This window comes from Odocoileus virginianus, chromosome 34 (genome assembly GCF_023699985.2).
Source record: "Odocoileus virginianus isolate 20LAN1187 ecotype Illinois chromosome 34, Ovbor_1.2, whole genome shotgun sequence".
Taxonomy (NCBI): Eukaryota; Metazoa; Chordata; class Mammalia; order Artiodactyla; family Cervidae; genus Odocoileus; species Odocoileus virginianus.
The window spans coordinates 5,574,995-5,598,251 of NC_069707.1; the positions used below are offsets into that span (position 1 = coordinate 5,574,995).

Here is a 23,257-nt window from a genome sequence, read left to right on the forward strand (position 1 = left end):
GTATAAACAAATGCAAACTCATCTAAATGACAGAAAGCAAAGACAGGAAAATGAGAGAGAGGGCGCGACTGCAAAAGGATTGGGGATAATGGACAAGTTTGCATGATTTTGATTGTTGTGATGGCTTCACAAATTGGATATGTGTGCCAAAATGTATTCACTCTTATACTTTATGTAGTTTATTGTTAGTACCTCAATTATGATCCTTTAAGAAGAAATATTATTTACATATTTGAAATAACTGCATTATTTTAAAGTAAGAAAAAGTTAAGAGGTAGAACTGAAGGAAAGTGGGCCTGGGGTCAGATGGTGGAAGCAGGAATAGGTCAGTGACTGCTAAGCCCTGATAAGCTATTGTCATGACTTTATCAACTCTGTGCAAGGATCACGCTGACACTTGAAGAAATGATTTTCATTTTGTAAAGCAATTGACAACAGAAAGGAGATTAATGACTCGTCACCATAAACTGAATGTACGTTCTGAATTTGTTTTCCAGAATTTTAATCTGTTTTAGCAGATACACTCCAATCTATTTTCATTACTGACAAAAGTCACTTGTTATTACTTGCAGATGACTGAACAGACGGAGGTGAGATCTATGGTTTCAAAGCAGAGAGTAAAACAAGATAGACCAATTATTTCACAGAACAGGATTATTTCACTGAACTTGTCCCCATGAGCCTAACAGTGGTCGCAATTTTCTAGCCTGCTTAGCATCGGCACCCTAGAATGCTCTCCACCTTTCGCAGAGGGCAATGCCAGTCTGTGCTTTTCCAAACAGGACACTAAGGGTTTAAGTATCTTCTTGGCTTCCCAGAGCCTTCTGCCTCCCACTACTAACCCTTTATTTGCTTGTATCTTGGTTCACTTTGGAACAGTAGGTTTGGATTTTGACTCAAACATTCGGCTCGCCTGAATCCTGTTAAGCCATCTCCTAAGTCTATCTCATCTTAAGTTCTCCCCTGACTGAATCAGCCTGATGATTCTGAGTTTGCCAGTGTTATCTCAGGAAAAACCTGGTGTGTGTATTATATAAGCCACTGCAGGTATCTCAATCCAGTCCAATATACCCAATATATTGGTGCTGATTCTGGCCTTTGAGATGCTCCAGAGGTTTTTGATTCCTCTACTTTTTAAAGGTCCTAATCTAAAACACCATTCCCATGATTTTCTTTATTGAAGTACCAAGTGTTCACGAGTTTCACATCAGTTCAAACTAGCTTCCACTCACATAAATAGAAGGCCAAATGTGACTTAAAGAAAGTCTTTTTTACCTATAAAAGGGAAGAGTTCTCATCAGGAAATCACTATATTCTTTCCATAAGTGATGAATAGGAAGTGAATGTATAACAGGTATAGATGGACAGTCACAGTCCAATTACTTTTAAAAAATACTTAAACAAGAAATACAACTGAGCATCTCGGTTATCTAGAACACTGTGCAAAGTGCTGAGAAGCACAGGGACAAAGAATTATAAGATACTGGCCATTGAAACCTGAAATTTATAAAAGCTATATTTGATGAATTTATTATAAATATTTAAAAATGAAAAAAGATGATTTTGTACATGTAAATCCCTGTGAATGTGTGTATGATCTAGTATAATAATAAGTAAATATGATATCATATACTCAAGAAATTCCAAAGAGAAATAAAGTATATACAGAGGCATCCTTCATTATTGCTTAAAAGTACTAACCTTTATTTTATACAACTGTTGCTGTTCTGTGTCAATAGTCACTATATTATATAAATTCTAAAATATATAATTTTATAATTATAAAATATATATAATTATTATTAAATTCAAATAATATTTCATGTTCATGTGAAACCAATAAATAATTCTACTTAATTTTGAAATCAAATTATAGTTTTATCATGTAAAATAACTTTTATCTTAAAATACAAAGTGCAAGACACATGAGATTTGGTAATGGATTTACTGCTTTTCTCAGGGACTATTTATTCATAGATACTTTGGTTTAGAATAGACAATCTGTGAAATATATTTATCTGTGGATTCTGTTCTAAGTAAAAACCACAAAAGGAAGGTAGCTAGCCATGATCTAGCCCACATTCATTATTTTATTTGGCATTTATTATATAATCATATTTTTTCTATTCTGTGCTATAACAATTTGAATTAATTTGAATTGCTTTAGATAGATACTTCTGAAATAATAATTATTTATATAACAATTATTATAATAAATCAATTCACATCCTTTTCCCTATATGATAGTAACTTTGGTAAATAAGCAAATTCATGGACAATAATATCTTAAATTTTTGTTTAGGTTATGATTCTTAAATGTATATGGAAGACTTAAAAGTAAATCTCTGACCATAACACTTCTCTATGACAGACTAACTGAATTATCTTAAACTTGCTTCAGAGTTGTTGTCTCCCAAATATTAAATCTAAACGTCTTAAGACCCAGAGGGATCAGGTGGAGAGGGAGGTGGGAGAGGGGACCGGGATGGGGAATACATGTAAATCCATGGCTAATTCATTTCAATGTATGACAAAAACTACTGTAATGATGTAAAGTAATTAGCCTCCAACTAATAAAAATAAATGAAAAAAAAAATCTAAACGTCTTTTGCCTCACTTTCTAGGTCCTATAAAATCAATGGTCATCCTATGTATTAAACTTTGGTGTGCTTCGCACCCATAACATGGTCACTGTTTGCTGATCAATCATGAGTCTGCACTGCCCCCCTACCTCTATTGTCAGTATAACAGCTGGATTTTTAATTCTTATTAAGGGAGCAGAAGCAAAACCAATACATCTTCCTGAATCCTCTATTTAAAACCTCATTTTATTTCACCCTAGATAATATACATGTTTCGATGCTGTTCTCTCAAAACATCCCAGGTTGGATGCATGAGACAAGTGCTCGGGCCTGGTGCACTGGGAAGACCCAGAGGGATCGGGTGGAGAGGGAGGTGGGAGGGGGGATCGGGATGGGGAATACATGTAGATCCATGGCTGATTCATGTCAATGTATGACAAAAACCACTACAATACTGTAAAGTAATTAGCCTCCAACTAATAAAAATAAATGGAAAAAAAAAATAAAACCTCATTTTAAGGACTTAAATACGAAATACACACACTGAAATACAAATACATATTTTTCAGAAAATAAAATAATTAAAATACTACAGACAGGTTCTGGTAGTCTAGATCCCTTGAGTAAGTAGGAGTAAAAGTTGTGACCCGTGGTCAGGTCATTTTCAGAACTCCAAAGCAGGAACTGGCTAGGGCCTCTGAGATGACTGCTGCTGCTGCTGCTGCTGAGTCGCTTTAGTCGTGTCCGACTCTGTGCGACCCCATAGAGGGCAGCCCACCAGGCTCCCCCGTCCCTGGGATGCTCCAGGCAAGAACACTGGAGTGGGTTGCTATTTCCTTCTCCAGTGCATGAAAGTGAAAAGTGAAAGTGAAGTCGCTCAGTCGTGTCTGACTCTGTGTGACCCCATGGACTGCAGCCTACCAGGCTCCTCCGTCCATGGGGTTTTCCAGGCAAGAGTACTGGAGTGGGGTGCCATCGCCTTGTCCTTCTGACATGATTGAAGTGAAGTGAAGTGAAGTGAAGTGAATTCGCTCAGTCGTGTCCGACTCTTTGCGACCCCGTGGACTGTAGCCCACCAGGCTCCTCCGTCCATGGGATTCTCCAGGCAAGATTAAGGAGCAGCAAAACAATGCGTCCCAAAGTGGTTTTTCTCCATTATTTTCTGGTTCTTCTTTCTAACTTGTTTTCTTTTGTGTTTTTCTCCTTACTGATCAAAATCACAAGGGCCACAAACGTTTAATGATATAAATGGATTTTAGCAATTAGTTATGTTTTTAAAATCTTCAAAGAATTTAGGTAACCTAGGAAAAATTGCTACCTCGTGGACTAATAAGTAGGAATACAGAAAAGAACAAGAACAAATACCGAAACTTATTGCCTATTTTGAATTTGTTTTAATATGGACCTAATCCTTATCACTCATAACATAACATTAAATAGTAACCATACTTTTACACAGATGTTTTTTGTAATCTGCTCTTACACAAATCTTCTGGAATTAACAATCCGAAAGAAGTATAGAAAAAAAAATAATCTTTTCTCAAGTTTCCATAGAACATTTCTAGAAAGTGATCCTATTCTAGGCCAACAAATATCTTTAATAAATTCCAAACAGCTAAAACTGTAGAAACCAAAGTATAAAACCATGAAGCAACAAATCTACTAATAAAAAAATAATAATCAAAACATAATTACAAAGCCCCAACCAACAGGGAAAATAATCCCTCACAAGCAACAACCATATAAAAGAGGAAACCAAAACAAAAATTATATATCATTTTAATAATAAGACCAATCCAGAGAAAGAAAATGCAAGAGTGGAAATAAGAACTCTGTTGTCAAAACCAGAAGAATTAGTGTATAAATTCAGAAGACAGTACATGAAGAGAGAAATAAAGAGCATAATGAACCATGAGGAAACTAAACAAAGAAAAAGAAGGCATAAATTAGCAAATGAGAATATAATGCAAATAGTAAAATTTCAAATATATTAACCATATCTGTATGATATGATGACTACAGTCTTATTCAAAAAAATGTAGTGATGCTTTTTGGGAATAATTCAAGAGTGAGTAATGCTAATAAAAGGGGTTTGATATTTATTATCTTTTTTCTTTTAGATATTTTCTTAAAACTCGACATAATTTTTCATTTTTATAATGAAAATAATTTCTCAAATCCACAGTATTAAAAGAAAAACACGCTGAAATCCAATAAATTATTTTTTGTAGAATGAAAGTGTAGTTCACATAATTAATTTTCTTCCTAAAGGAAAGTTTTACTTTAGTTTCTAGAAACATCATTTGTTCTAGCAGCAAAGAACTCCAGGAAGAAGGCCCCTCCTCCAGCCCCAAATGATCAGGGAAATTTAGCAGTCCCATCTCCCCACCTGTCAGTGACTGAGTATTGGTATATCTCAAAATTCACATGCTAAAGGCCTAACCCCTAAGGTGATGGTGCTTGGAGACGAGGCCGTTAGGAGGTAATTAGGATTAGATTACATCATGAGAGTGGGGACTCTAGGGTGGGATTAGCAAGTTAATAAGAGTACTGGAGAGTTTCTGTTTTCATGCACAGAGCAAAGGACCATCTGCAAACCAGGAAGGACGCTCTCACCAAGAACTGAAATGGCCAGCACCGTGCTCTTGGGCTTCCCACCCTCCAGAACTATGAGAAGTAAGTGTCTGTTGTTCAAGTTCCCCCAGTCTGTGATATTTTTGTTATGTCAGACTGAGTTAAGACACTACCAAGGCATTAATACCTAGTTTTGGATAATAAAATATAAGAAACTTGTTATGGGTTATGGGGAAGGTTTTTTTTTGCTTCCTGATAAATGAAAGAGATGCCAATAGTTTATATTTGTTTTTTAAGCTGAACACTTCATGATTAAATAATTTACAAAAATGTAAGAATGATTTAATATTAGAATGCCAGATGAAATTAATGTTATGTTAACAGTCATAGACTCAACAGGAAAAATCTTATGATCATCTCAATAAGTGCAGAAAGTATCTTTGATAAAATTCAATACTACTCACAGTTTTTCCAAAAACCCTTAGCAAATTAAGAATAGATTATGATTGTCCCCTAATTATACTGTGCATCCAACATAATTTAATCAAAATCCCCAAAACAGTTTTTCTCTTTCAATTTACTCATCTGTCATGTTACACAGATTTATTTGCATATATTAAAGAATCCTAACATCTCCGGGATAAACCCCACTTCACTATGCTGCATGATCCTTTTAATGTGTTGCTGGATTCTGTTTGCTGGTATTTTCTTCAGGATTTTGCATGTATGTTCATCAGAGATATCGGCCTCTAATGGTACCGATGAAGGTATCTGCAGGGCACAGATAGAGACATAGAAAGCAGACTTTGGACACAGCGGGGGAAGGAGAGGGTGGGAAGAACTGAGAGAGCAGCACTGAGACGCATACAATATTATCATCTGTGAAATAGGTAGCTACTGGCTGCTGTATGATACAGGGAGCTCCACACAGCCCTCTGTGACAGTCTCAAGGGTTGCCATGGGGTGGGGGTCGGGAGGAAGTTCAGAAGGGAAAGGACACGTGTGTACTTAAAGGCTGATTCACATTATGGTCTTGCAGAAGCCAATACAATATTGTAAGGTAATTATCTTCCAATTGAAAATCAATAAAAGAAAGAAAAGGATACGATCTATGTTCTCAAATTATAAAATGTTTTCTAAGAAACAGGAAAAACATTTAACTACAGGTGAAAGAAAATTCTAGTTTTTAAAGTTTAAAAAAAAATCCCTATTTTCATAAAACTTGACAACCTATTCTAAAATTATTATAGATTTTAAGAGACCAAGAATGTGAAAGAATGAAAGCAATTTGGAGAACTCACCTTACTAAATATCAATATTCATGAAGTTACAATGGTTAAGACAAGGTGAGTGGGATGCTGGCTCAGTGATAGAGAAATAGGACGGACCAAAGAGTTGCTGGGTGCTGTTTATAAAAGGTACTGGTTGGGTGGCTCTCCATATGGAACAGATCAAATTAAAGTCTTACTTGTCATCTCAAAAAATGAACTAGTAATGCAATTATAATCTGTATGTAAACATTTTAGGAATAAAATGTGCAAAAAAACAGTGTATCAGGATCAAAAATACTTCTGAAATTAGGCACAAAATATACAAACTATAATGGGAGAAACTGATAAATATAAATACTTTAAATTTACAATTTCTGTTCATCAAAAAAATGCAAAAAAAATGTGTAATGACAAGTCATGGACTAGGCGCTAAAAAGCTGGGTCCATATTTAGACTATATAAAGAACATCTATATATCAGTAAGAAAAGGACAGACAACCCAATAGGAAAAGGGATCAAGGCTAGAAACAGGCACATCACTGAGGGAAAAAAAAAAGAAAAGAAAATATATCAGTAGGCACCAAGGAAATGCAAAATTAAATCAAAACAAGATAGAATTTCATGCCCCTCAGATTGGCACCATTAGAAGAGGCCGGCTTCACCAGTTTCTAAACATATCACTGAGTTATAATACTTTAAATTGTTACATTGGTTATAAATCTCTCTGAAATATCTGAGTATTATGTATAATTATACAACATATCAGCAGGGAATAACACTGCTTAATAAACGTCTGGAAAAATTGAACAGTGTAATACTATGTCCCTGTAAGTTCTGACCCTCCGCGCTGTGCTGGGCTTAGCTGCTCCGTCGGGTCTGACTCTCTGCGACCCCGTGGTCTGCAGCCCACCGTGGCTCCTCTCTTCATGGGGAGTCACCAGGCAAGAATACTGGAGTGGGCAGCCTTTCCCTTCTCCAGGGGATCTTCCCAGCCCAGGGATCGAACTCAGGTCTCCCACATTGCAGGCAGATCCTTTACCAGCTGAGCCACGAGGGAAGCCCAAGAATCCTGGAGTGGGCAGCCTGTCCCTTCTCCGGGGGATCTTCCCGACCCAGGAGTCAAACTGGGGTCTCCTGCATTGCAGGCAGATTCTTTATCAGCTGAGGTATGAGGGAAGCCCTCTGAACCTCTACTAAACAATAAAACAATGCCTGACACAATTAGAACAGTGAAGTTGAAAATTGGAAGGTGGACCCAGAAATCAGGTGATCATAGGCACACAAGCGGCTCAGTGATAAAGACTCCGCCTGGCAATACAGGAGACACGGGTTTGATCCCTGGGTCAGGAAGATCCCCTGGAGAAGGGAACGGCAATCCACTCCAGTATTCTTGCCTGGAGAATCCTATGGACAGAGGAGCCGGGGGGTACAGTCCATGGGGTTACAAAGCGTTGGACATGACTCAGCACACACACACACACACGCGCGTAAGTACAATTTGCAATCTGTGAACCACAGCCTTAGATGTTTACAATCCATTTATAAAATGTATTATGAATGTGTATCAGAGGTACTGAGAGATTGATCCCTTCAACACACTGCAGGTGGGGAAGGTGGAAGGCAGGCAGGGCTGGTGTACTTAAAAGCCCCAGGCCGTCGCCTCCGGCTGTCAAGAGCAGCACAGATGCAGTCAAGCCTTGCTCCAGGGGTTTACATCAACCCTTCATCAGAGTCTTCAGATTCCAAAGAACTCCGATTCAGTAATTCTACTTCAGGACTTAATATTTCAAAGAGATATTTCAAAGTACGGAAAAAAAATGTTTAGAAATATTAACTTTGTCATTATATATGACAGCAAAAAACTGAAAGCAACCTGAGTGAATGAATAAAGAAACGATGGCACATTCAGAGAACAGAATTTCATGAAGTCTTTTAAATGCTCAAGAGGAGTTTGTGATGACATATAAAATATCAGCAAGTTAAAGAGAATCTTCAGTGACACAATTTCATGTAAAGTATTATACAAATGATGCAATTTCATATAAAGTATTATAATTATATATGATACAAACTAAATATGTAAGCTATATAAACACATGTGTATTATGTATTTATACTTTCATAAAGTCATATATACTTTGCTTATACAGTCTATAAAATAGAAACAATTTAAAGAATTTTAGATATATATAAAATGAATAGAATTTACGATATAATTCTTCGGGGAAAAGAAAGCATAAAATAAAGACTGAACACTGAGTGAGCAGGAAGCCAGGTCTGACTGGTCTCAGCCTTTTCCGACTGCCCCTAACTCTTCCCCTCGGTCCCCCTCACCTTTTATAGCTCACCAAACAAGAGCCTCTTTGAGAAGCCTTTCCAGACCTAGCCTCTTTCAGGCCATTTGGCTCTAGAGGTCTCATAGCATCACACACTTCCTCTCTGACACTTTACAAAACCAGCAGCTGTCTTGCTCCCGTCATAAAATGAACTGAGAACAACCAGAACTAATATAAAGTCTATACTCTCCAGAAGGCACTGTGAATACTGTTCTCGGGTCAAATCAGATCACCAAAACTCTATATACAGGTACCATGTGAATTTTATCTCATGCAAAACCCAGTTCCTCAAGGTAGATTTTAATGTCACCTACCCGGCTCTTACTGAACTCATTTGTGAATGAAAGTGACCAGTGTATTTCACGTAAGAAATAAAAATGTAGGTATGGTGTGTTACATGTATTTAAAATGCTACAGGGTGAATATCTCTGGAAACTCGGTGTAGAGAAAGGCTGACTGCCCTGCAGGGATTGACAGGCTACTTCTTTTGTGATAATGAGAAGTGTGTAAGGTTCCCCTTCTAGCAACAGATGCCAAGAAGCTCAGAAGGAAATTTGAACATCAATCAATAAATATACTGACCCTTATGAATGAAAAATTTGATTCCCCTTTTCTTAAGTTCAAGCTTTCTACTTTAATTACATTTTATTTCATTGTTTCTCTATTGTTTCATTTATTTTGTTTCTAATCACTCCAATTTACTTTCAAAGGCTTTTGTCTATGTATATGTATCTCATTATAAAGCTATTGAAATTGATTGAGGGAAACATTATAAACAAATACAAAAGAAAGCTGCTAATGATCATTTCTTTTTCTCAAAAATGTATATTTTAAAAATAGAAGGGTGAAAGTCACCAATAAGAGGATGAAAAGGAAACTCACCTATGGGGAAACTGTACTTAAAATATATGTATTTGACAACTGCTTTATATCATTTGGATTGCCATGTCCTCCTCCAGGCATTATTATATCATTTAGAATAAAATATGAAGAATAAGAATCATTACAAATAAATACACCAAATAAAGCCAAAAGAAAAACAGACAAAAGTATAGAAAGGCACTTCACAAAAGAGAATCAAATAGCCAATAAATAATTTAAAAGTTTTAAACTCTGTTAGAGTAAAAATAAATATTAAATCACAATAACATTACATACTCACTAGAATACCTAAAATGCAAAATAAAGAAAACAGCAATTATTGATGATATTATAGAGCAAATGATACTCTTATACAGAGCTGGCCAGGAGGTTAAATTTGAAAATCAATTTAGAAAATGGCTTTAATATAGTTACTAAAGCAAACATATTCATATCCTAGGATGCAGTAACCTGGACATTCATACATATATTCTCCAAAAATCTGTACTAGAAAGAAGAATAGAGCTGAGGTATTATGCTGTCTGATTTCACACTATACTACAAAGCTACAATAATTAAAACAGTACGATACTGGTAAAAATAGAAACACACAGATACATGGAAAAAAATGAGTATCCAGAAAAAAACCTATACACTCATGGTCAGTTAATCTACCACAAAGAAAGCAAGATGTACAATGGAGAAAAGACAGTCTCTTCAATAAGTGGTGCTTGGAAAACTGGACAGTTATATGTAAAAAAAAAATGAAATTAGAATATTTTCTTCCACATATACAAAAATTAATTTTAAATGGCTTAAAGACCTGAATATAAGACTGGAAACCATAAAATTCTAGGAGAAAATATAGAAAATGTAACATTTGACATAGACTTAGCATTATATTTTTGCAAATTTACCCAATTTAAAAATGGGCAGAACTGAGTAGACATTTTTCTGAAGAAGACATGCATATGGATGTTAACAAGGGACATGAAAAGATGCTCAACATTGTTAATCATCATAAAAATGCAAATCAAAACCACAATGAGATACCATCTTATGCCTGTCAGACTGGTTATCATCTGAAAGACCATAAATAATAAGTGCTGATGAGGAAGTAGAGAGAAGGAAAACTTGTATGCTGTTGGTGAGAATGTAAATTGGTGTAGCTCCTGTGGAAAACCGTACAGAGATTCATCAAAAAACTAAATCTAGAAATACCACATGATCCAGCAATTCCATCCCTGGGGATATATCTGAAGGAAACAAAAATACTGACACACGGTGGACAGTGACTGCAGCCGTGAAATTAAAAGATGCTTGCTCCTTGGAAGAAAAGCTATGACAAACCTAGGCAGCATATTAAAAAGGAGAGACATCACTTTGCTGACAAATATCCATCTAGTCTGAGCTATAGTTTTTCCAGTAGTCATGTATGGATGTGAGAGTTAGACCATAAAGAAGGCTGAGTGCTGAAGAACTGATGCTTTCGAACTGTGGTGCTGGAGAAGACTCTTGAGAGTCCCTTGGACAGCAAAGAGATCAAACCAGTCTAATGCTAAAGGAAATAAATTCTGAATATTCATTGGAAGGACTGATGCTGAAGTCGAAGCTCCAGTAGTTTGGCCACGTGATGCAAAGAGCTGACTCATTAGAAAAGACCCTGATGCTGGGAAAGATTGAAGGCAGGAGGAGAAGGGGGAGACAGAGTAGAGATGGTTGGGGGCACCACTGACTCAGTGGACAAAAGTTTGCACAAACCCAGGGAGATAGTGAAGGACAGGGAAGCCTGGTGTGCTGTGGACTCACGGGGTCTTAAGAGTTGGACATGACTTAGTGACTGAAGAACCCCAATGCTCATAACTGCATCATTACAGTTACCGAGATATAGAAGCAACCTACTTGTCCATCAATAGATGAATGGATTTTAAAAATGTGATAATATATACAAGAGATTACTATTTTTTTAAGTCATGTCTGACTCTTGTGACTTCATGAACGATAGAGCCCACCAGCCTCCTCTGTCCATGGAATTCTCCAGGCAAGAACACTGGAGTAGGTTGCCACTTCCTTCCCCAGGGGATTGTCCCAACCCAGGGACTGAACCCGCCTCTCCTGCTCTGGCAGGCAGACTCTTTACCACTGAGCCACCAGAGCAGCCCACCATAGACTACTGAAGTGAAGTCGCTCAGTCGTGTCCGACTCTCTGCGACCCCATGGGCTGTAGCCCACCAGGCTTCTCTGTCCATGGAATTTTCTGGGCAAGAGTGCTGGGGTGGGCTGCCATAATAGACTATTACTCAGCCATAAAAAAAGGATGAAATTTTGCCACTTGAAACAGCATGGATGGATCAGGAACATATTATCCTTAGCAAAATAAGCCAGACAGAGAAAGACAAATGCTGTCTGTTATCACATGGAATATTGTCTGTTACACATGGACTATAAGATATAAAACAAGCTAGCGAATAAAAATAGGAAACTGACTCACAGATGTTGAGAACAAACCAGTCATTACCAGTGGGGAGAAGGAAGGGGAAAATAAGCAAGATAGGAGTAGGACAGTGAGAGTCACAAGCTACTATGTATAAAATAAGTAAGCTACATGGACATACCATACAGCACAGGGAATATAGCTGATATTTCACAGTAGCTATAAATGAAGTATGCTGTTGTTTAGTTGTGTTCGACTCTTTGAGAACCCATGGACTGTAGCATGCCAGTGTAATCTTTAAAAATTGTGAATCACTGTGTTGCACATCTGAAACTTATATAAAATGGTACATCAATTATACTTCAATTAAAAAATACTAGAATTTTCCCAGTAGCACTATTTGTAAAAGTCTTAACCTAGAAGTCACAAAAATAGTCATCAACAAACGAATGGATCCATAAATTATGTTATATTCTCCCATGAAAATAATACAAAGAAATGAATATGAAGGATCTATGATCATAAGCAGTAATGTGGGTGAATTTCACAACAGTGATCCCATACACCAGAAATAAAACAACTGCACACGGTATGATCCGTGAATATACGCACAAATCTGCTGACAGCAGTTGGGATAAGATTAACTTGGGCTGTATTTGGGCAGCTAAGCTACTAGACAGGCCCTGAAGGGGTTCTGTGATACTGGTAAGGTTTCCTGATCTGGGTTCTGGCTACACCAGTATGTTTGGTTTAATATTTATCAAGTGATGTGTGTGCATTTTCCATTTGCATGTCATGCATCTACCAAAGTCAATAAAAAAGTGATCAAGAGAGGACTGGCCTAAGTTAGGAAAATCTAGTAATACAGCATTCGTTCTTTGCCATTGAATAGATGACTCACAACAACAAAAAATTAAATTGTCAGATTTATATGCTAAATGGAAAGAAAAAAGGTCTTCTCTGCCTCCTCATAGGATTGCTAGGAAAGCAAAATAGAAGAGATGTCTAGCCCCATTAATTATTAAAGCATACACAGAGTCACTATGATTAATATACATACAGCAGTGATAGATCATTCAAATTAAACAGGAAGATTTTTTTATATATATAACTTGGTTTAACTATATGTGAAAGTTAATGTAACTACTGCTGACAAATTTGGAAAAATAAAATAAATTTATACCTTGCTTCTTAAACCAAAATGAATTAAGATGAAGCAAAGCTTTAAAACAAAACATTGAAATTATAAGAGGACTAGTGAAAAAAAATTTTTTTAATTTCCCCATTATCTTAAATAGGAGAAACCTTTACTCTTTAGACCCCATATATTGTAGCCTGTCAGGCTCCTCTGTCCGTGGAATTTCCCAGGCAAGAATACTGGAGTGGGTTGCCGTTTCCTTCTCTAGGGTATTTTCCCAACCTAGGACTCCTGCATTGCAGGCAGATTCTTTACTGACTGAACCACCAGGGAAGCCTCCTTTACTAAGCCAAGTCACTTAAACATTTCACAGTGGATGTGTATAACATTAATAAGAAGCTAATTAAAAATGGCATTCTGTGATCTAACCCTATTCTATGGATTTAATTTCATCTCCCACTATTCTTATTTGCTGCCACCAAATTAAATTGCAACTCTTCACTGTCTTGATCATGCTTATGTTGTTCCCTTTGTTCTAACACCCTTCTCCCTACACATCTACACACTCAAATCCCTTCATTCCTCAGGTAACAAGTGATCACTGACTGTTCCACGCACTGTTTTGTTTGCTTTACATGTTTTATGCCATTTTAATTATCCATTCACATTCATTATTGTTTTGTAAATAATTCTGCATTCACATATATAGATTATGACTGTTTAAGCATTTGGGCTTGCACAGCCCACATGATCTTATCTGTCTATGATCAAGCTTGTATTGCTGAAGCACCTCCAAAAACACTGGGAGTCCCCATATACCTCCTTAGGATACAGTTCTGTAACTCTTTTGTGGAAGTGCTCTGGAGTGAAGACTTATTTAATTAGTGAGTGCTGGAAAGAAGGAACTGATGGCACGTCGTAACACTAGAAAAGTGATTTGTGGGTTGGCTTGTGGAACAAGGAGTTGCATTCACGAAAAGCTATGGATCAGCATGTGATTTTCCGAACAGAAATAAACCTTAAGAAAGAAGGGTGTTTTGACTATATGCTTCCCAGGTGACTCAGTGGTAAAGAATCCACCTGCCAATGCAGGAGACGCAGGTTCAATCCTTGGATTGGGAAGATTCCCTGGGCTAGGAAATGGCAATCCACTCTAGTATCCTTGCCTGGGAAATCCCAATTGACTATATAATGCAAAAAGGCCTATACTGCTGAGGACAGAAATGTTGAAATGTAAATATTGGGTATGAAGAGGAAAGGTTTTATTTCCTGTACCACTGAAGTTAGGATATATTAAGTGTCTTTCTTTTGTCAAGACTTGTCCATTGTTGTTAGTGGTGGCTTTCCTTGGAGTTTTAAGGACTGGGGCTTTGTTTTGCTGATCACAAATCCCCAGAACTGCACTTTGCAAGATCTTAGGTTTAGAAACAAACAAAATTATCATTTAATGAATGAATGGATGGATGGATGGACAATATTTTCATCTAACAATTATGATTCTCACCAAATGAGTGAAAGAATGACGCATCCTCCTTAGAAGATCCCCAAGGAGATATTATTATTACACTAAGGGATTCTCCTTAAGTATATGGAGACAAGAAGATAATGTACCTCAAACAAGTTGTTTATAATTAAGGCTGCTACATAATCAGTTTTTTGTGTTGTTGTTTGAGTCTTGTTACATTTGACAATACTAAAATATTTGATTTTCCAGAATTATAACTTTAGGTGAAAGGCTATGTTTCTAAAAAATAAACATGATTATACATATACTTAATAAAAAAAAAGAATCAGACCAATTTTATACATGTCTTTGAAGAAAGATAACATTGGAAAAATCATTAAAATCATAATTATATATACTGAGTAGAAGGGAAAAAAAGAAATAATTAGCTTGAATGTTATGGTATTCTGTGTTGCTGATAAACTAATCATCTTGGCTCCCACGATCACCTATTTACAAGATATACTCATAAAAGGACTGCAGTTACAACAAGCAGAAAGTTTTAGTCTATTTCTGGGAATAACTATTGCAATGCAACTGACACACATTGCAATAACCAGAATTTTATTTTGTGTAGCAACGTGGAAATCTGGCCTCTGGGTCTAAAGGTGATCTATTTCATTTGTGTATTTTAAGGATGTAGTTTAGGAATAATGTATTAAGTTTGCAACATTTATGTGAAAGAAATAATGTGACACTGGAAAGCAATGGTATTCATTCAACATATGAGTTGCTACACAGTAAGTCAGATCCTCCCAGAGTGTAAATTACACAAATTTGAAAGCTGCGTTTATTACTGAATAAATAAATGAATGGCTGAATTCTCAGCCAGGTACTTACTCAATAGTAAAACCTGGTGCAGCACACCACATTTAAAGCCCCCTTTTTTTTAAACTGTCACGCATACACTGAAACCTTCCATGTGCAGTTTAAACTTTTCCCTCCTAATAGTATTGAGAATAATGGATTTTTACTACCACAAAACAATAGAAATGTAATATGAATTGTATTAATAATCAGAAGTATTTGCATCGAATCTTGCATGTTTTAAAATTAAAGGTTTAAAAGGTCTATTTGGAAACAGACTTCTTAATAAGTTGCTTCTCAGTACTCTAACATGCCTTTTCGTGAGAATCTTGTTAGTAAAAATGCTAGGATATTCTTAAAATGTCTAGGTTGAATTGATGAAATATCTTATTGTTAATGAGTTAATTTTGCAAGGGAGTTCGATTTCTAAGCCCTCTCCTTCTCTAAGTCGCTTTTCTGAGTGGGGCTAGTTTAGGAAATAAAGGGGATCTTTCTTTGTGTATATAGCTGAAGGATAAATTCAGGTGGTCTAGAAGCCCTGAGTTATTAGGAAGGTGCTTAGAAACGGGCACAGTTCATCAGTTGCCCCAGACCCCTTCTAACATCCCAGCCTGGACCTCCACACTCTGTTGGGCACCGTCTGCTACTGGCCGAATAAATTGCCATTTTGGGCGAAGACCACCCAGAACACGGGGCTCAGAATCCATCCTAGGGCCAGCCAACCTCTGCAACCTGGGGTCCCCTGACTGGGAGAGAGTGCATTCGATTCGGGAAGATCACTTACGACTGAGTTTTTCATCATGGCTTTGACTGTGAAGCCCTCAGAAACCAGGGAGTGAGGCTGGTGCACCGGGAGCGGCTGCTGTGCCAGGAGCTTGGTCCTCGTCGGCAGCTTGGCTGGGCATTTGTTTAAGCTCAGGGTCTCTTTTTCTGCCACCATCTTCCTAGGAAATGTCTTGTTCTCATACAACGTGTAGTAAAAGAGTCAGTGAGATTTATGGATGTGAGAAGGAGGTCGGGGGAAAAAAAATGGAAAAAGGCGCGTTAATGGTAGAAATTCAACCCCTTCGTAGCAGTGGTCGATCCAGATGTTTGGCAGCTCCTAGGTGCAGGGAGTTGAGGGGAGGGAAGGGGCAGGAAGAGGGCAGGGCCGAGGCCAGAGCTGCCACAAGCTTCCAAAGGTAACCCTCCCGGTTGCTAAGCGACGCGTCAACACTGAGGCCGGATGGCCCCGCCTCCCGGTGATGTACACGTTTCCTGGGCCTCAGGCCGGAAGGGCGGGAGGTTGGAGGCGGGCGGCGGGCGGCTACCGACCCGAGGCGGTACTTAACGAGTGAAAACTACGACTCCCAGAAGGCCGCGGGCGGCGTGCCGTTCGCGCGTGCGCGTTCCGAGGGCCGGGCGCCGGGGGAGGAGGGGGAGGGGCGTCTCGGACGATTTAACCGCGGAGCGCCGCTCGCGTGAGGCGCAGGCGGGCGCCCGGGTGCGAGTGGGGTCCTGCTCGCCTGGCGGGCCGCGTCCGCCTGCCCAGTGGCCATGATAGGTACGTGGGTACCTGCCAGGTACAGAGTCTCTGCGCCGCCCCGCCCGGCGGGGACCCCGGGGTGCCCGCTGTCAGTGGCCGGTGGCGGTGTCGGCGCTCCCCTCAGCCCGCGCCGCCGGCTCCCCAGAAGACATGTGTATCTGTTCCCAAGCCCCGCCCGCGCCCGCCTTGCCAGGCTTCCCCCCGGAGACGCCTTCTCCGGGGGGCCTCTTGAGGAGAAGGCTGCGTCCCGCGGGCCCTGGGCGAGCGCACCGCCCGCTCGAGCGCGGGCGTCCGTGGGGAACCCCCTCTTTCCGCGCCAATTCGGGGCGCCCTGAAGGGCTGTCTTCCCCCTTGACGACGGGGTGGGGGACCCACACTGTCCGGGGAACTCTTGAAGGGAAACCGTAGCGAAGCGCTGAACTCTTGAATAGACCGGTGCCTGGTGATCGTGCTTGAGGTCAAACAAATTCGGGCAGGTGTATTTGAACTTCTTACTCTCTTGGATTTTTGTCTTCTAGGTAATCTCTTTGGAGGTCTGAAATGAAAGAATAATTAATAGTGAATGAGAGCAAGGATTAAAACTTCCAGCATAATGAATTTACGGTTCATTATGCAACAACCTTTTAAAAATGTATAAATCTTTATGTATATATATATGCAGAATGATCTAGCTGCATTTTTGTGAATAAAGATTTGGAAGTGGCTGTTAGAATTGCTTATAAACACTATAGTAAAGAAGACTGGAAGAGTCCCCCTTTTCCAAGATTGTTAAGCCAAAAATTAAAGGTTTATCTTTGAAAATTAGTGGAAACGTACGGTGTGATTACAAAACATTGCTCCTTGGGGAGTTTATTATGACAGATTTCCTCTAGACTGTGTGTTAATTGGTTTGGTGAGTTTTTTTGAGGGGGGGTGGTGTTATTATTGACTGGATGCCATTTAAAGCACTTTTGATTGCCTCAAGTGCTTGTGAAGTCAACTGTAGTTTTTCCAAGAAGATGGAAGGTGATTTTTAAAAAGTATGTAAGTTTCTACATACTGATAAACTCTTCTTACATCAGTTATTTATTAGACTAATGTTAAAATCTGCAACATTCTATCCAACACTAGGAGGAATATGCCAGCTAACTGACACTGTTTGCAACAATGTAAAACCTAAGGATGTTGTCCCATTTTTCACATTTCTAACACGATGTGGTTTCTGATGAATGGGTTATCTAATTAAGAAAATATGTAAGTTTTTGTGAATAATTTGAGCCTTTTTAGGTGACAATTACAAAAGATTCATTTTCTAACACAAATCTAAACTGAATCAGAAAAATATGAAAATTTCCAAAATTCATGCTGTCCATATTTTACAGGAAAAAAATAGTCTACACGTTGTCTTGAAGACAGTTGTATGGATTTTATTTTAATTCAACATAATCTGGTACATGGATAATTCTAAAAGAAATAAATTTACAATAAAGCTATATAGGGGCTTCCCCAGTGGTACTAGTGGTAAAGAACCGGACTCCCTGTGCAGGAGATATACGAGACACAGGTTCTGTCCCTGGCTTGGGAAGATCCCCTGGAGGAGGGCATGGAAACCCACTCCAGTATTCATGCCTGGAGAATCCCATGGACAAAGGAGCCTGGTGGGCTACAGTCCATATGGTCGCAAAGAATTGGATATGACTGAAGCAACCTAGCACACACGAACGCAAAGCTATGTAAAGGCAAGAATTTAAGATCTAAAAGTCATCAGTTAATTCTGAATTGTTCTCTAACCAATGATTATATAAATTATTTTGTTAGAATGAGCTGTGTTTAGGCAGTTTAGTTTGGGATTTACAGACACAAGAAGGAAGAGTATTATCTTTAGATCTGATGATTAGACATTTATTAATAACTGGTAGTGCCATGGAGAATATAAGGTGGTGTTTTAAAAGTGTTGTTTCTCATACTCCAGCTATTGTTTTACATGGTGCAAATAAGTATATTATATATAATTCTTAATTATAAACAACTTAATTTTAAATAATTCTATAAATAATAAGTATATTATAAATAATCCATGTTCTCTCCCGAGAAAAATACTTTACATGTTAAAACCATGTGGACAGTGGACAATAAATTATTCTGTACAGCTACTCAACTAGTTGCATTGCCTAATTCTGTTAGTGGGTATATTGTAATAAAAATCTTAACTGCCAGTTTTGGACTTGGTTGTGTTGAATAATGCCAAAAGTAAGTAAAAGTGGGAGCAATTGAAGGAAGGTCTTGGAGTGATGAGTTTCCTGTTTCTGTTTAAACTTTGGAGCCAGGAAAGGCATTATAGTCTATATCCAGTGATGTTCTGAAGATTAAAAATATACATTAATTTATATATGGAGATGATTTTATTTTTTGTTTAAAGACGTGTGCTACTCAGGTGGTGCTAGTGGTAAAGAACCTGCCTGCCAATGCAGGAGACATAAGAGATGTACTTTAGATCCCTGGGTCAGAAAGAATCCCTGGAGGAGGAAATGGCAACCCACTCCAGTATCCTTGCCTGGAGAATCCCATGGACAGAGGAGCCTGGCAGGCTCCATTTCTATTTTATTTTAAATCCCAGCTCATTTTTAAGGAAAACCAAAAGTTGCATTTCTTGGTAGAATAAAAGTGAGGCCAATTGATTTCCTCACTACCAATAAAATTATCTTCCTTTACTTTCTCAAAACTCAAGATTCTTTCTTGGCACAGAGACTGTTTCAAAAGTACTACATGTCCCAGTTAGATTATGATTAATAATGCTAAATGCCCTGACTCAGACAGCTACAGAAACAACTTAAGTAGGTGAAAAATTATTGTTTTTTGAGAAATATGGAGAGGACTTTAAGATAATGTTAACCAGAATAAAAAGCTTAAGAAAATTCAACTAAGAAAAAAATATAGATTTTGACATTTCTCTTAAAATTATATTTCACCCTTTTAAAATTAACAGTGTTTTGTGTTTAAAACTGTTTTAATAGTGACATTTGTGGTATCCTATATGTATGTTGTATTGAACTAAATTTGGGTATTTCAGTAGTATCAGCTGTACTCATGCACACCCAGTACAGGAGTGTGTGCGTGCTAAGTCACTTCAGTCGTGTCCGACTCTCTGTTACCCCATGGACTGTAGCCCTCCAGGCTCCTCTGTCCATGGGATTCTCCAGGCAGGAATCCTGGAGTGGGCTGCCATGCTGTCCTCCAGGGGACCTTCCTGACCCAGGGCTTGAATCCAGGTCTCCCGTGGATCCTGCATTGCAGGTGGATTCTTTACCACTGAGCCACCGGGGAAGCCCTAACGTGCATGGAAATACATATATATAATTATGTTGCCAATATTGAAATTCAAACTCAATGTCTTAAAAATGATTTTTAGTGATCTAAAAAAAAAAATAATTAGAACAACCTTTTTTGTACTTTGTTTAATTTAACATCTCTTAGAAAACTTATGAATCTGTGTGTGCAGATCGACCCTACAGTTATTCCTGTCTAATATTTAATGGATATCCATAAATTATGTAGATAGTCTCCAATAAATGAGCATACAGTAGGTTTATAGACAGTTGCTGTCATTAGGAGTGTTTGTGTCCATATCATTTTATTTGCATATGTAAGCTTATAAATGTAAAGTAAGAATATTACAACCTCTGAGTGGATTTTCCAGTTAAAAGGTTTGTAGAGGGGCTTCCCTGGTGGTCCAGTGGCTAAGACTCCGCATTCCCAGTGCAGGCGGCCTGGGTTCCATCCCTGGTCAGGGAACTAAATCTCACATGCGGCGTGCCTCAGTGAAGACCACGGATCCCACGCCACACTGAAACCCAGCACAGCCAAATAACTAAATACATATTTAAAAAAGAAAGGTTTGTAGATTTTGAGTTTTGCTAGGTATTTCCAAATTGTTTAAAAGAAGTCACAGTGTTTTACACTTCTGTCCACCATAGCAAGGCAGCAAAGAGCTATCCTACTCCTGTGATCTGAAGAAATTACAGAAAGACATCCTCCCCAGAACTGACCCAGCTCTCCACAGCAAAGCACCTACTGGGTTTGCCCTCTCTCCCTGCCCCGTCCCCACCCTAAACTTACTGCCTTTAAACAGTGCATGGAGTGCACAACTGTCCGTGTGTCCCTGCCCCCACCAACAGCATTTGTGCATGTCCACGTTGCCCCCGAGTAGCATAAAATATTTTTGCCTTTCTGATAGATGAGAAACAATATATTTTAATTTTTCAAATGAATTTAAGAAGAAAACCCCTTCACTTCTCACTTCATCATGCTTTATTTCTATGACAGCAGATTCAGTAATTGAGTGTCTACTGTGTGCCCAGTACTGTTCTGGGTGCCAGGGATACATGAGTTAACAAAAAAAAAAAAACAGGAAAAAAGCCATCTTGAATGTATGGTCTGACTGTACTGTTTGGCCACAAGTCTGCGTGTTAAGTTTTAAAGCTTGTATGTGGTGAATTTTAAAGCCTCAGAATTTATATTTCAGTTAAATATACTGTGTATTGTCTCTTGCTCTGCCATTTCAATAATTTTAGATGAGAAGCAACCCTACATCTCAGTCCCCAAAGTAGGCTGACAGCTGTTACTGATGATGTACAATTGTGTCACAAAAGAAGTTCTCCATTTTTGCACAGATTTCTTGTAATTATGTACAGTTCTTCTTTGGGTCCAAAGAATCAAAAATGATGACTCTGTGCCCTTTTCAACTTTGGAACTATTTCTAAGGGTTTTTTGAAGTCTGCATTTTTTTTTTTTTTTAAACCTCCTGGCTTCATTGCTTGAAAATGATTCAGTGAAAGCACTTTGTATTAAGATATGCAAATCCATTTCTACCTCCAAACCTCTTTGAAAAATTCAGAAAAAAAAGTTCTTACTTGATAATGTTTCATATTCATGAAAACTATTTCAGTGCAGAATACTTTATTTTGTTAGTTTTTATTTTTTTGATCAATGGAAATTGTTTCTTACCTGCTGTTTTCTTCAGCTGTTAATTGTGGCCCATTGCTTATATAGTGTTTCTGTTTTAATTTGAATTTAGTGAACTCATTTTAAATGCTTCTTTGTAGTAATCTGAATGGCTTCTCTCTTAAGTTTTGTGATATTAAAGACACAGATTTATGTTGCAGCTCACCTTCCAGGCTTATTTACTTATATGCTTGGCCCATGTATTGAGACCATGTTAGAACATTTGTATTTTTAAGAGTATTGATGAGTTCTTGATGATTTCCCAAGTTGACTCTTACTGTAAGATTTGAATAGGGTTTCCCATAAAGGATAACATTAGAGACCTTAGCATCAGAGAGAGAAAAATCTCTATATACAGTATATACAAACCTTCCCTGTCCCTTAAGCCCTGACCCTTATCAAGTTAGGACAGGAAAATAGTAGTGATTAGGAAACTAATATTAGTGTTCCAGTTGAAACATGGTCTTTATTTATCCCTGTATTTGGTGAATGTACCAGTTATCCCTACAATTAAATGCTTTTTGAAGTTTCAGTGTGTAAATAACATCACGTGAGATGAACCCCTCTGCAACTATATAGTCATTTTTTAAGCTTATTGTTCAGAGTAGATTCATTTTCCAGAACATGGGAAGAAAGGGAAGAGACACCCGAGATTCACCTTGTATTAGTAACGTGGAGAAAGAGGACGAGGTTTGGGATGTGTGTGTTTCTGAGGGAAACCTTTGCTTTTATCACCCATTTGTACTCCCCTTGGTCTATCCCCTCATTTTCTTCTTCCCCACGTTCTTTGATTCTGTCAGCGCTCACAGAAGCGGCTGCTGTCTAACTAATTAAAGAGGTGAGCTCTTTCCTTGTTCGCCTCTGGGCTTTCCACAGGGCTTGGCTGGTTATACAAGTGTTCCTAAGGGTTGGGTCAGGAATCCTGTGACTAAAGAGACCAGCCCTGCCGTGGCTCCTCCCCTGGACTTTCTCTCTCTCTCTCTCTCTCTCTCTCTCTCTCTCTCTCTGTCTCTCTCTCTGGAGTTGTCTGCAGTAAAACTGAACTACTCATGGGCCCAGCCTCTGCATTTTGCTTTCAGGGTAATATGGTCCTGATTACTTTTTTTCCCCCTGAGTCAGAGTTCTGGGGAGTGAAGAACCTTGGGCAGGCTTGAGGACAGGGCAGGAGTTAGGCTTACTTGTCTGGAGAAATATAAAGTCTCAAGAATAATAATTCATTCTCTTGGTGTTCTCTGCCCTTGAATG

The 23,257-nt window shown here is 38.3% G+C and overlaps 2 protein-coding genes across 4 annotated transcripts in view; one reads left to right on the top strand and one right to left on the bottom strand.

Moving 5' to 3' along the window:
* Nucleotides 1-16,754, bottom strand: part of PACRG (parkin coregulated) — a 513,183-nt gene extending 496,429 nt beyond the window's left edge. The window contains exon 1 of one of the 3 annotated variants that reach the window (XM_070461507.1): nt 16,292-16,754. In XM_070461507.1, coding sequence (XP_070317608.1) covers nt 16,292-16,447 — 156 coding nt within the window. In that variant the 5' untranslated portion in view covers nt 16,448-16,754. The remainder of the gene's footprint in view (nt 1-16,291) is intronic. The other 2 variants (XM_070461508.1, XM_070461509.1) reach the window with 2 other exon arrangements.
* Nucleotides 16,755-16,928: 174 nt separating this feature from the next.
* PRKN (parkin RBR E3 ubiquitin protein ligase) overlaps nt 16,929-23,257 on the top strand; it is a 1,209,190-nt gene continuing 1,202,861 nt past the window's right edge. Inside the window, exon 1 of the mRNA XM_070461506.1 lies at nt 16,929-17,050. The gene's annotated coding sequence lies outside the window, so the exon portion shown is untranslated. The remainder of the gene's footprint in view (nt 17,051-23,257) is intronic.